At 47.0% G+C, this 12,438-nt stretch overlaps 1 protein-coding gene across 17 annotated transcripts in view; it reads right to left on the bottom strand.

Moving 5' to 3' along the window:
* Positions 1–12,438, bottom strand: part of DGKD (diacylglycerol kinase delta) — a 116,533-nt gene that overhangs the window by 83,269 nt on the left and 20,826 nt on the right. Inside the window, exon 1 of one of the 17 annotated variants that reach the window (XM_021924161.2) lies at positions 1,639–4,525. The exons of 14 other annotated variants lie outside the window; for them this stretch is intronic. Coding sequence is in view for 1 of the 3 variants with exons in the window: in XM_031651614.1 (XP_031507474.1) it covers positions 1,639–1,665 (27 nt within the window). In the remaining 2 variants the exon portion in view is untranslated. Of the gene's footprint in view, positions 1–1,424; positions 1,606–1,638; positions 4,526–12,438 lie in introns of those variants that run through there. 2 more of the 17 variants (XM_031651614.1, XM_021924162.2) reach the window with 2 other exon arrangements.

The following is a 12,438-nucleotide window of genomic DNA, read 5'->3' as shown; positions in this document are numbered from 1 at the left end:
GCCCCCTGCCATTTCTCAGGATGCTGCTGCCAAAGCTGTCTACGTCAGTGGCTCTGGGGCTCAGAAGCTCCAGGCCTGCACCCTCAGCCCAACCCACCACTCACAGGCTGGGTGTGTGCATCTGCACACACCATGAGAGGGAAGTGCCTCAGCCACAGACACTAAAACTCCTCTCAACCCGAAAATCTGATGAGTTCACCCCATAACACAAGATGTTCTCTTATAAGAATCCAGAAATTGACTCTACAGTCCACTCACCTTGGCTCAATTAAAGCCAAGAATGAAGGGGACACTACTTATCCCGGAGCTGCTCCCCCGCCTTACACAGCCCATGCCACCAAAACATCAAATGCGTAAAGGAACTACTTGGTCATGAGACTTTCTGACGTACTTGGAGCCATTAACACAGTCAGAAAGAATAAACGACATGCATGAAGACAAGAACCTGGCTCTCAGCGTTTGCACACTATGTTACATCCCACCTCACAGAAATGCCCAGTCCACAAGGGCCTCAGCATGGAAACGGAGGGAGGCTTCCTAAAAATTCTGTTCAAAGACAAGCACACTGGTTCAGAGAAGCTTTTGCTTAATTACCTAATCCCATATAGCTCTGCACTTTACGTCAATGTTTTAAACGGTGCGTGCACAAAGTTCTTAAGTATCCACAAACGCTGAAAACTCCCTAACATAAAACCAGCAAGAGCAAGACACAGGAGGCTCCTGTCCCCCACTTGTGCCAGAATGCAAGCGCAGAACACTGCACTGCCCGATCCGTCTACCGGCCGTTCACAACAGGAGAGAGCGGAACAGGGAAGGCTGCAGAAAGCCCCCACCCCGACACCCCATCAACATGTGGACGGACACCAGGACCACGCCCGGAGAGCATAGCACAGGCCAATGCACAGTGCCTAGGGGTCTCCTCCTTATCCTGCAACAAGCCATCCTCACTGTGCCCTTCCTGGGTTGGGGGAAACTGGCTGCACTCACGACCACTTCCAAGAGCTTCTTGCTCACCAGCACATGCCAATCGTGGCGAACTCTGCTTTCGGCACTGGCCCGGTGGCACGACAGCAGCCCTTTCCAACTCTAGAGGATCGGCGCAAGGGAGAGCTGCTGAAGAATCTACTGACTCATTCTTGGCTTATACATTCACCTCACACTTCTGAAAAAGGCACCCACCCTTTCCCCAGTAATTAAAGAGTGCCAGGAAGGAAAAAGAGAGGAGCCCAACATTATCCAACGATCAAGCATCCTGATGAGGCTTGTTTGCCAGAAGTGACCTTCCCATCCCTACCCGCTCCCCTAGAGACAGCAGGGATCCCCAGCATACAGCTAGCATCTGGGGTCCCGTTCAAAACAGAACAAGGGTGATCCAAGGCAGACAGAAAGTCCCACCCCCTGATTCTGGGAGTGAGGATACAAACCAGTCTTCACTGTGAAGGACTGAGAAATGGTATTTGTTTCCAAACATCCTTTTCAGATCCAAGTACACATGGATGACACTCATTTCAAATACATCTGCACAGAGCAATGCCATCCACAGTAGCCTAAAACATACATCACAAGACCTTTTCTCTGTTGACCTCAAAGGCCTCACTGTGAGGACATCTCTCCTGGCCCCCCATTCCTCTTCCTTACCTCTGCGCGGAAAGCAATCACTTCCATCTCTTCCCTAAATGGGCAAAAAAAAAAAAAAAAAAAAGACAAAACCAACAAGCCAAAACCCAGAAAAGTTATAATAAGTTATCTTTAAAGGACAGATGCTAGAGCATTTTTTCTTGCATCTCCTGCTACACATCTCATACATAAAAGAAAAGCAAAATTAAAACACAACTCACTGCACCACCACTCTTACACACACACACACGCACACGCACATGCACAATCTTTCTGAGGGCGGATGAGAGTCTGCGATCTTGGGCTGCCCAAGGAGAGCTGTTGCTTTATTTATAGAACAAGAGTGCTCAGAAAAAGACTGGTGGGTTTCAGCGGAAAAGGCTGGGGAAGAGATAAAGACCATGATTTCTTTGAAGCCTTCTCAGAAACTGCATTTCTTCTCCTGATTCGCTGCTTGTGAGTACTATAGATATGCTGCAGAATATTTTTAAACATTTAGTCAAAAGCAATGAACCAAAAGTGGTCAAGAAAATAACACCCCAAAATAATGTGCTGTATTTTGCACGTGGCAGCTGTGAAAGGCACCCACAGGAAATGCTGCTCGGCTGACAAGGCCTCTCCTTGCCCCCTAGAGCAGAGTCAGGAGTGAAAGGGCCAGGCCCTTGCACAGTTCGCTCAGGCCATGCCGGGCCACCAGGCTCTTACAGTCACTTTGTTGGGTTCTATGCACAAACAAAAGGGCCGACTGTCGTTCGAGCCATCTAGGATACCCTTATTCCAATCAGAGACAAATTTGCAACACACACTGCACCAAGAAAACTCTCAAGCTCCAGTCAGAGAGAGAGCAGCAGGTGGAAAGTGAACAAGCGCCCACCAGCAAACACAGGTGAGACACCAATCCCAGTGCTGGGCTCTCCAGAGGAAGCTGGCGAGAGCACTGGGCCTGAGCTGCAGTGTGGTCCACGGCCACCCACTGACCCGACAGACATATGCCCAGCCCACAGGTCCAAGACTACCACGTGCAGCTGTTTGCGGGGAAGCGCAAGTCTCCAGTGGTCCTTGCTGAAGAGTAAGACACCTCTGAGAATGCCCTTGAAAAGGGCTTCAAACCAGGGGACAGAGAAAGTCCAGAACAGACTCTGTCTGAAAGGGATCAGCAGGCCCAGTCACAGGGTGAGGTTGACCCCTCTCCGACACATGGCCACGTCTCCAGATGCTGGTCACCGCACTGGGCTCTGAGGGCTGCATGGGCAGGAGCTCAGACCAGAGGAGGGCAGACGTATACACACCGGAGTGCTCTGGGATGTGGGGCACAGGGCAGTGAGCAATGTCCCATAAGAGAGGCTGGCTGAACAACAGGTACCTGAGCAGGCCAGGGAGGAGGGGCTGGGCAAGCAGAGGCCCGCAGCTGCTCCTTGGGGCTAGAGACAGAGCCCGGTGGTGGCTCAGAAATACACTCACTCTGGAAAGCTGACTGTGGCCACAGTGTGGGAAAGAAGAGGGGGTGAAACGTGGAGGCTGGCAGAACACTTCAGAAACTCGCATAAGGGGGGAGTTGGTGACAAGAGTCTGGGGTGGCAGGGGAGAGATGGACACAGGCACGGGAATGTTCAGAAAGATGTGACAATTGACCGAGGTGAAGGGGAGGAGACAGGACCGAAATCCTGGACACCTCTGAAGAGTGTGGCTCAGTGGGGGGACGTCGGTTTCATTCTGGACGTGCTGAGTCTGTGGGCCTCGAGGACATCAGGGGAGTTCAGTGTGAGGCGACAGCCAGCACTGCAGGTCTGTGATGTAGGAGAAGGTTTAACGCAGGAGATGCCTTGCCAAGGGCCCCAAAGGAGAAAGCATGGAGTGCATGGAGGCCCAGGGAAATGGGAACCCAGGGACACCAACATCGAGAAAGGAAAGCCAGAAAGGAGAACGAGAAGAAAGTGGGCAGAAGTGCAGGAGAGGAGACAGCACGTCGAGAAGATCGCATCAGTGATGTCCAATGTAGCAGCGAGGTCATAAATGAGAACTGAGGCTAGGATAAAGGAAGCAGCCACCAGGGGGTCACCGAGGACATGCCAGAGCGGACACGGTGGCTTGATGGGGTCGAAGCCAGATAAAATCACCCTGAGTGTGACCGGGACAAGAGAAAGCAAAGATGACAGGTTTTTTTCAACTTACAACTTTCTTTTTATGAACATGGAATCCATACTGTACATACTGTTGTTTGACCTTGCTACTTTTTCTGTCATGTATATTATTACCATATAGCTGCATCAGCAAATGCATTTTTGTTGGCTACCGAGTATCTCACTGCACCTACACACTCTCCTCTCCATCATTCACCTGCTTCCCACTGCCAGAAGATTTAGAACATTTCCTGCTCCCTCAATGCTATTATCAGAATTTCAGCAGACATTCCCGTAAGTAAATATCTGCTTATGTCCTCAACTATCCTTAGAGCAAATTAAGAGAAGTGGAATTTGGGGACCAAAGAGCGCCCAGAAACAGACCCTTGCAGATTTGGAAGCTTGATGTATAAAACAGGTGGCACTGCAAACCGGGGTTTGGAGGGAGGGGGATTTCAGCAAAGGGGCTGAGATGTCAGGTTACCCAAGGACATCACATGCGTGAGCTCTTGGTAGACTCTGGGTGTGCTAGAGCAAAAGGCAGAAGAACTTCAAAACTTCCAGCAGACGAAAGAGAATTTCCAGTGACTTTGGAATTGGGAAGAGTTTCTTAAATATAATAGAAAAAACTATTAGATATAAGCTATGACTGTTAAACTCAACTATATTACAATTGAGAATTTCTGCTCATCAAAGACACCTCAAAAAGAGATAAAAGAAAAGCCAAGGTGGGAAAAATATGTACACTACTGCTGACAGCCAGCTCATGACTGTAATTCCAGCACTTTGGGAGGCCAAGGCAGGTAGATCACCTGAGGTCAGGAGTTCGAGACCAGCCTGGCCAATACAGTGAAACCCTGTCTCTACGAAAAATACAAATATCAGCTGGGCATGAAGGCGGATACCTGTAATCCCAGCTACTTGGGAGGCTGAGACAGGAGAATCGCTTGAACCCAGCAGACGGAGGTTGCAGTGGGCCAAGATCATGCCATTGCACTCTTGCCTGGGTGACAAGAGTGAAATTCCCTCTCAAAAAAAAAAGAAAAAAGAAACTCCCACGGAAAAAGAAAAACCACCAAAAAGAAAACCAATAGAAAGTGTGAACTGGCATTTACCAGAAGAGTAAGTTAAATGGAGACTAAACCCCAAAGGATGCTTAACCCTGGGGGATGCCACAGAAGAGTACCTTGGCAATCAGCCGTGCAGGTGGGTCCACGTGTGCACAGTCCATGACTGTGTTTCTCAACTTACATGTATACTCTATGTATCATTCTACATATAAAACGGTAAAGGGAAAAATACAGTTAATCAATATGAGGACAGAAGTAAAATCTCAAGACTATTAGCGTTAATGTCTCGAGCATATAAGGAGTGAGGATTTCCACATTTACACAGTAAAAGACAAACAAATGAAAAACAGCTGCCACATGGGGTGAAGAAAATGGAGGGGGCCAACCAAGAGACACGTGTCCAGAGGCTGAGGGCAGCAAGCCACAGCCTGCCCAAAGTGACCTGGACAGAGGGGCTGCAGGCAGACAGCTGGGAAACTGGGGAGGGGAACAAAAAAAAAACAATAGGAGAAAGGAATAAAAATTAGCCAAATGTCCACTTCAGCCATCTATCTGTCCTTTAGACCTTCCCAGTCCTTCAACAACAACAAAAAAGCAGGTAAAACAGAAACCTGACTATGGTTAATTAAGCAACATCACCCAAATTCACAAAGTCCCCCAAAGTGGAAATACTAGCATAAAACATTAACATACAAATGTTTCAGTGGAAAGTAGCTGGTAAAACTTACTTCTATCAATTTGCATATCACTTTGTTTGTTTGTTTTCTGAGACGGAGTCTTGCTCTGTTGCCCAGTCTGGAGTGCAGTAGCATGGTCTCGGCTCACTGCAACCTCCACCTCCCAGGTTCAAGTGATTCTCCTGCCTCAGCCTACCGAGTAGCTGGGACTACAGGCGCGCACTACACGCCCAGCTAATTTTTTGTATTTTTAGTAGAGATGGGGTTTCACCATGTTGGCCAGGCTGGTCTCGAACTCCTGACCTCAGGTAATCCACCCACCTCAGCCTCCCAAAGTGCTGGGATTATAGGCGTGAGCCACCGCACCTGGCCCAATTTGCATATAACTTTAAATTTTCATGCATTATTTTTATATTTACTTGTCTTCTTAACAGAACAAACATTTCTGGTCTATGAGACAGAAACTAACATTCCAGTTAACTAATAAAAAAACTGGTAAACAGAGAGACTAAGTAACTTGCCCGGTTGAACAACTAATGACAGGTCACAAAAGAAATCCCAGGTCTCTCCAATTCTAACTCAAAGCTTCGTCTGTGGTTTGCAATTTATAAGCACCATGATTCACAAATAGGAAGCAATCAGAAAATAATTTGTTCACAAAACATAAGGCATGCAAAACATATTCAAAGACCTCCAGATTATCTCCAACACTTCACACATACCACATCCACTACCCGAGTAGGAGCCATTTTCATCTTTTAATCCTCACATCAATTTTGAAAGTGGTGGTAATATCCCCACTTTACAAGGAAACTGAGGGCCAGAGGATTAAGTAATTCACCCAAGGCCATTTGGCTAATGAATGTCACACCTAGAATTCAAACCCAGAGCCCAGACAATACTTGTTGGCAAAATAAAACTTCAGCATAAAAGTCTGATTTAAATCAATTAAGCAAAGGTAAATTCCTGTATCTACTCAAAACACTACTCACAGATTCATCCTCATTCAGGAACTACCTGCAACTTACCCACCACCTATCTACCTATAACCTGATCTTACTGCATCCTGGCAGAAGTTGAGGGAATGCTCAAGGCGGCAATGGAATGTGCGCCACATCGGCATCTTCATGACACCAACGGCCAGCAGGAGAGAGCACACCAGGCAACCATGGCGCTGCAGAATCCCGCTCAGCTCTGCAGAGCCAGACCCCGAGTCTGGTGCTAACTCTGACAGAAAGGAATCCAACATAGGTTTTCTGAAGACTCCAAAACACCAACCCATGGAAAAAGGACATCATCCTTCCCTTACCCATCAAGAGAATCCAATTTCCCCACTGCCACTACCCTTGTTTTCAATGCACTGCCACCAAGATTAAAACTGACCATGTCCCAAAGCTCCTATGCCAAAGCTTCTACTGACAGGAGGAGTGACACCTCATTCCTGCCCCCACTAATGTGAGCAAGGACCAAACCAAAAAAGCCAAAAAGTGGCAACAATGTGTACACCCAAACACCCAAGAGAGAGCTGCTCCAGATGTGCCCTTCATTTGGAGTTCACACTCACTTTTCCTAAACCCAGGACACTTCTCTTACTGTGGTATGGCCAACACTGTTAACACCTCCACACACATACACAGACATCCTCACTGCTCACAGGACCTTGCTTCTGAGTTGGGGGTGGTGGGCGGGGGGGCCTTTCATCATAGGGCTAATCCCCATTACCCCAGTACCGGTCAAGGAGACCTAAGCAGTTCTGTTGGGGGTGGGGAGGTAGGTGAGTGCTCGGCTGGTATATGGGAACACATGTAGCCGCAGTGCCACCTTTGCTTTGAATGAACACACAACATCTAGTGCTGTAGCAAGCATGTTGAGGCTCCAAGGTAGCCAGTGTGGGTCCTGACGACATCAACCTGCAGCCAAATGCATTCCTGGCTGATGACGAGGGGTTAGCTGAGTTCACTCCCGCTCTGTCAGCATCACTGCTACTCAAACCTAGTCTTGCATGCTGGCTTCCCCACGGGCCAGGCCTCTACACTGAAATGTACCTCATCTCACTGTTCACTGACCCCACATTTCCTCTTTAGTTAATATTAATAGCATCATCAAATCTAAAAGAAGTAGCAGGCGCTCAACTCTTTTCCTCCTTCACTCCCCATTTCTAACTGGCTACCTAGGATCATTGATTGTATTTGTTAAAATAATGGAAGATTCCACGGTGAAACCCCGTCTCTACTAAAAAATACAAAAAAACTAGCCAGGTGAGGTGGCAGGCGCCTGTAGTCCCAGCTACTCGGGAGGCTGAGGCAGGAGAATGGCGTAAACCCGGCAGGCGGAGCTTGCAGTGAGCGGAGATCCGGCCACCACACTCCAGCCTGGGCGACAGAGAGAGACTCTGTCTCAAAAATAAATAAATAAATAAATAAAATAATGGAAGATTCTGCCCCTCCTCTTCAGCCCCGCCTACCTCAGGCTTAAGTTGTTCTGCCTCTTGTCTCAGGCTCAGTGTGTCTCAAAGTGTGGCCCAGACCACCACATCAGAAACCCTGGAACGTTTGTTAAAAATGCAGGCTATGGCTGGCCTGAAGGCAGTGAGCTATCTCAAATGAGGGTTCACAACCAGCTACAGACTGAACTCCTTGCTCTATTCTCTACCCCATTCTCACTACTTCACTGAACTAGTTTTAAAAAAAAATACAGGTTATTAAAATAATAATATAGAAATAAAATAAAATAAAGAAAGAAAGAAAAAGCAAATTACTGCCCCAGCCCAACCTCCTGAGCCTTGGAAATATGAATTTTTGCCAAGAGCCCAGGTGGCTCCTAAGCACACCAAGTTTGTTCTCTGTGCATCCTTCCTCCAACCTGCTGCCACAATTCTCTCTCTCAACGGGAGGATCTCACCCCAACTGCCAATTACAATTACCTGACAAGCTTTGAGAAACAGTGACCACCGGCCCCACCCAACCAGTGACGAGCATCAGTGTTGGAGGGGCAGGGAGCCACCGTGTTAGAAGCTCCCAGGTGACTCGAAGAAGAATATGGTCTCAGAGCCAGGGCCCACTCCCACACCTCTCCTCACTTTCCATGGCATCTAGGAAGGCTTCGCGGGCCCACAGGGCTCCTCCCAATCTGAAAGGCTCCTCTCTCACCCCTCCCAGAACCACCTGACCCAAACACAACTGACTCCTTTATTTCCCCACTCCTTTGAATATACTCTTTCCTCTGCCTGGAAATCCTCAGCTCCTCTTCTACTGACTAAGCTTTGAGACCTAAGTCAAATGCCACCACCTTCAGGAAGTCTTCCCAGACTCCCCCCCAGGCAGAACTAGCTGTCATCACTTTGCAAGTACATGAACATCCATTATGAGGCTGTCTCCCTCCCCAGACCAACAGTCCCTTGGGTTTAGTGGGTTTATTTATCTTAATTAATTAATTAATTATCTTAATTAAGCCACCACACCAGGCTAGAAAGTTTTACAAAATACCACAAAGCGCTAATATCCCTAATCTTTAAAGAACTTAAAAAAATTGAGGCCAGTGCCTCAGGAAGTTTTGTTTTTGTTTTGAAACAGGTTCTCACACTGTCAACCAGGCTGGACTACAGTGGCTCAATCACAGCTCACCGCAGCCTTGACCTCTTGGGCTCAAGTGATCCTCCTATCTCAGCCTCCCAAGTAGCTAGGACTACAGGTGCACTTGTTTTGTTTTGTTTTGCTTTGTAGAGACAGGGTCTCGCTATGTTGCTCAGGCAATCCTCAGGCCTTGGCCTCCCTTATTGCAGGCATAAGCCACCACACCAGGCCAGGAAGTTTTACAAAATACCACAAAGGACTAATATCCCTAATCTTTAAAGAACTTAAAAAAATTGAGAACAGACTAACAACCTGGTAGAAAAAGGGACAAAAAACATAAACAAACATTTGACAGAAAAAAAACTGCAAAAGGCCCTGAAACGAAGGAAAAGATGCTCAACTTAGCTCAGAAGAGAAAAACAAAACTAAGTGACAATACTATTTGCACCATCAAACTGACAAGAAACAAACAAGGCTGGGCACAGTAGCTCACGCCTGTAACCCCAGAACTTTGGGAGGCTGAGGCAGGAGGATAGTTTGAGCCCAGGAGTTTGAGACCAGCCTAGGCAACACAGTGAGACCCCATCTCTACAATTTTTTTTTTTTTTTTTTGAGATGGAGTCGCGCTCTGTCGCCCAGGCTGGAGTGCAGTGGCGTGATCTCGGCTCACTGCAACCTCCGCCTCCCTGGTTCAAGTAATTCTACTGCCTCAGCCTCCTGAGTAGCTGGGACTATAAGCACAAGCCACCACGCCCAGCTAATTTTTGTATTTTAGTAGAGATGGGGTTTCACCATGTTGCCCAGGCTGGTCTCCTAAGCTCAGGCAATCCGCCCACCTAGGCCTCCCAAAGTGCTAGGATTACAGGTGTGAGCCACCACACCCGGCCTCAAATTAAAAAAAAAAAAAAAAAAACCAAAAACGATCTGGGCATGGTGGTGCACACCTGTGGTCCAAGCTACTTGCAAAGCTGAGGTGAGAGGATCACCTGAGACCAGGAGTTCAAGGCTAGCCTGAGCAACACAGAGAACCCACCTCTACAAAAAAATAATATTATTTAAAAATTAGTGCACCTACAGTTCCAGCTACTTGAGAGGCTGAGGTGGGAGGATCACCTGAGCCCAAGATGTAGAGGTTGCTGCGGTGAGCTGTGATCACACCACTGCACTCCAGCTTGGGCGACAGAGCAAGACCCTATCTCAAAACAAATTAAAAAAACAAACAAACAAAGAGGCAACACATTCTGCTTCTATGGCAATGGGGAGATGGGCACTCGACACGACTGCAACATGGGATGGCCCTGAAGACAAACACTTGGCAAAATCCAGAGCGGTTATTCATGCGTTTACTCTTTTGATCTAGCAAGCCCACTCCTAGGAATCTATCCCAAAAGACACCTTGGCAAAATAGAAAACAAAGTTTGTACAAGGCTATGTGCTACAAACTATTATAGTAGAACACTGAAAATAACCCAAATGCCCACCAACAGGCTAGTGGTCGAAAAACTACAGTACATTCAAACTCTGCAGTACCACATATCTATACGAGGATTGTGGAATATATCTTTATATGTTATGGAACGGTCTCCAAATCAGAGTAAGTAAAAAGAGAACTGTGCAGAACATGCATAGAACATGCTATTAAGAGGCCAGGTGCAGTGGCTCACGCCTGTAATCCCAGCACTTTGGGAGGCCAAAGCCGGCGGATCACCTGAGGTTAGGAGTTGGAGACCAGCCTGGCCAATATGGTGAAACCCCATCTCTACTAAAAATACAAAAAATTATCCGGACGTGGTGGTACACGCCTGTAATTCCACCTACTCGGGAGGCTGAAACAGGAGAATCATCTGAACCTGGGAGGTGGAAGTTGAAGTGAGCCGAGATCGTGCCATTGCACTCCAGCCTGGGAGACAAGAGCAAAACTCCATCTCAAAAAAAAAAAAAAAAAAGGAACATGCTATTAATATCTTTGTGTAAAAAGGAGGACATTGTGTGTGTGTGAAGAAGATAAACTTAAAGTTTTTTTTCAAAAAGAAACAATTTAACCAAAATAACAATTAAAATGGTTAAGTGGTTACCTCTAGGGAAAGGGAACAGGGTAGACAAGACAGGGAAGGCACACATATGATTTTAAAAGGACTTCCAGGGCAGGGGCTGCACCCGTAGCAGTACCCAGGAAGATGAGCTCTGACTTGCTCCAGGCTCAGGTGTAAGCACTTTCCAGAGATTACCCATTTTATCCATACAATGACCGTCTAAGGGAGGCCCAGGAAATGTTCCCATTTCACAGAATCATGGGCAAGGAGAAGAAAGAATCAGTATTTATGAAGTGCCTATTGTGTGCCAGGAGCTTATGTAAAATCTGTATTTAATTTGCCCCATACAATAGTTATGGCCCCATTTTACTAATGAAGAAATTCGGGTCCAGAGAGGACACAGATATCTACAGTGAAGTGACAGATGTGGGCTTCAGACTCAGACCTGTCTGATTTCAACTCTCTCCATGCTTAGACAGCAAATGAAAAACATTTTTTTATGTTTGGGGAAGATTTACTTTTCATTATTTTTGTCTGTACAAGTTCAGACTAAATTAAAGCCATAACCAATCATCCTACTTTTTCTGAAAGTGAATTTATGCACAAACCCATCTCTACTACACACCAAAGGCACAAACCTTAACCACCAGCAGCAGGAGCGACATCCCAAAATACACCATGCTATCTGTGGTTCATGAAGGTAGGAAAGATTCAGCTTCTGTGAAACCTACAGAACAAAATCCATCTCCCTATCGAGCTGTGGAATGAAATCACTCTGTTTCAATAAATGTTTATTGAACACTTGAGTGCTGAGTGCGGCTTGGAATACTACAATGAAAGGGACTCGACCCTTGACCTTTCAGGAAACTGCTCCAGCAGAAGGATACTTGACATAGTAGGAAGAACAGAATAATTCGCTTTAAAATGCTCAGGAAAAAAAGTAGGGGTGGGAGAAGGGGGTGGAAACAGATGAAACAAGAAAGACACAAGGCTGATGTAATTAATTCAACGGTCTCTACTTCTGCGTCTGTTTGGAAATTTCCACAAATTGTTTTTGAGTGTCATAAGAGGGGTGCAGACAGGGCGCTTTGGAAACCTGGAAGTCAGTGAAACATACCAGAGGCCTGAAGCTGGTGCTGCCTGGGCCAGAGGCAGCCTCCCCAGCTTCTTGACCTATGGATCTCACAAGCACCTGAGAACAACGCAGCAGTGCTGCCACTATCAGCATTCAACCTCCTCTCCCCTGGCACGTGCTCAACCAGCTGCTTCCTCACCTGTTTTCTGACATTTGGTGGAAATAAAGTCCTGTGTTAAACGGCCCAACTCATGGCAGACTTGTTTGCTGGAGG

This window comes from Papio anubis, chromosome 10, assembly GCF_008728515.1.
Source record: "Papio anubis isolate 15944 chromosome 10, Panubis1.0, whole genome shotgun sequence".
Lineage (NCBI taxonomy): Eukaryota > Metazoa > Chordata > Mammalia > Primates > Cercopithecidae > Papio > Papio anubis.
Note: the sequence above shows the minus strand (reverse complement) of the source record. Positions and strands in the feature narration are given on the sequence as shown.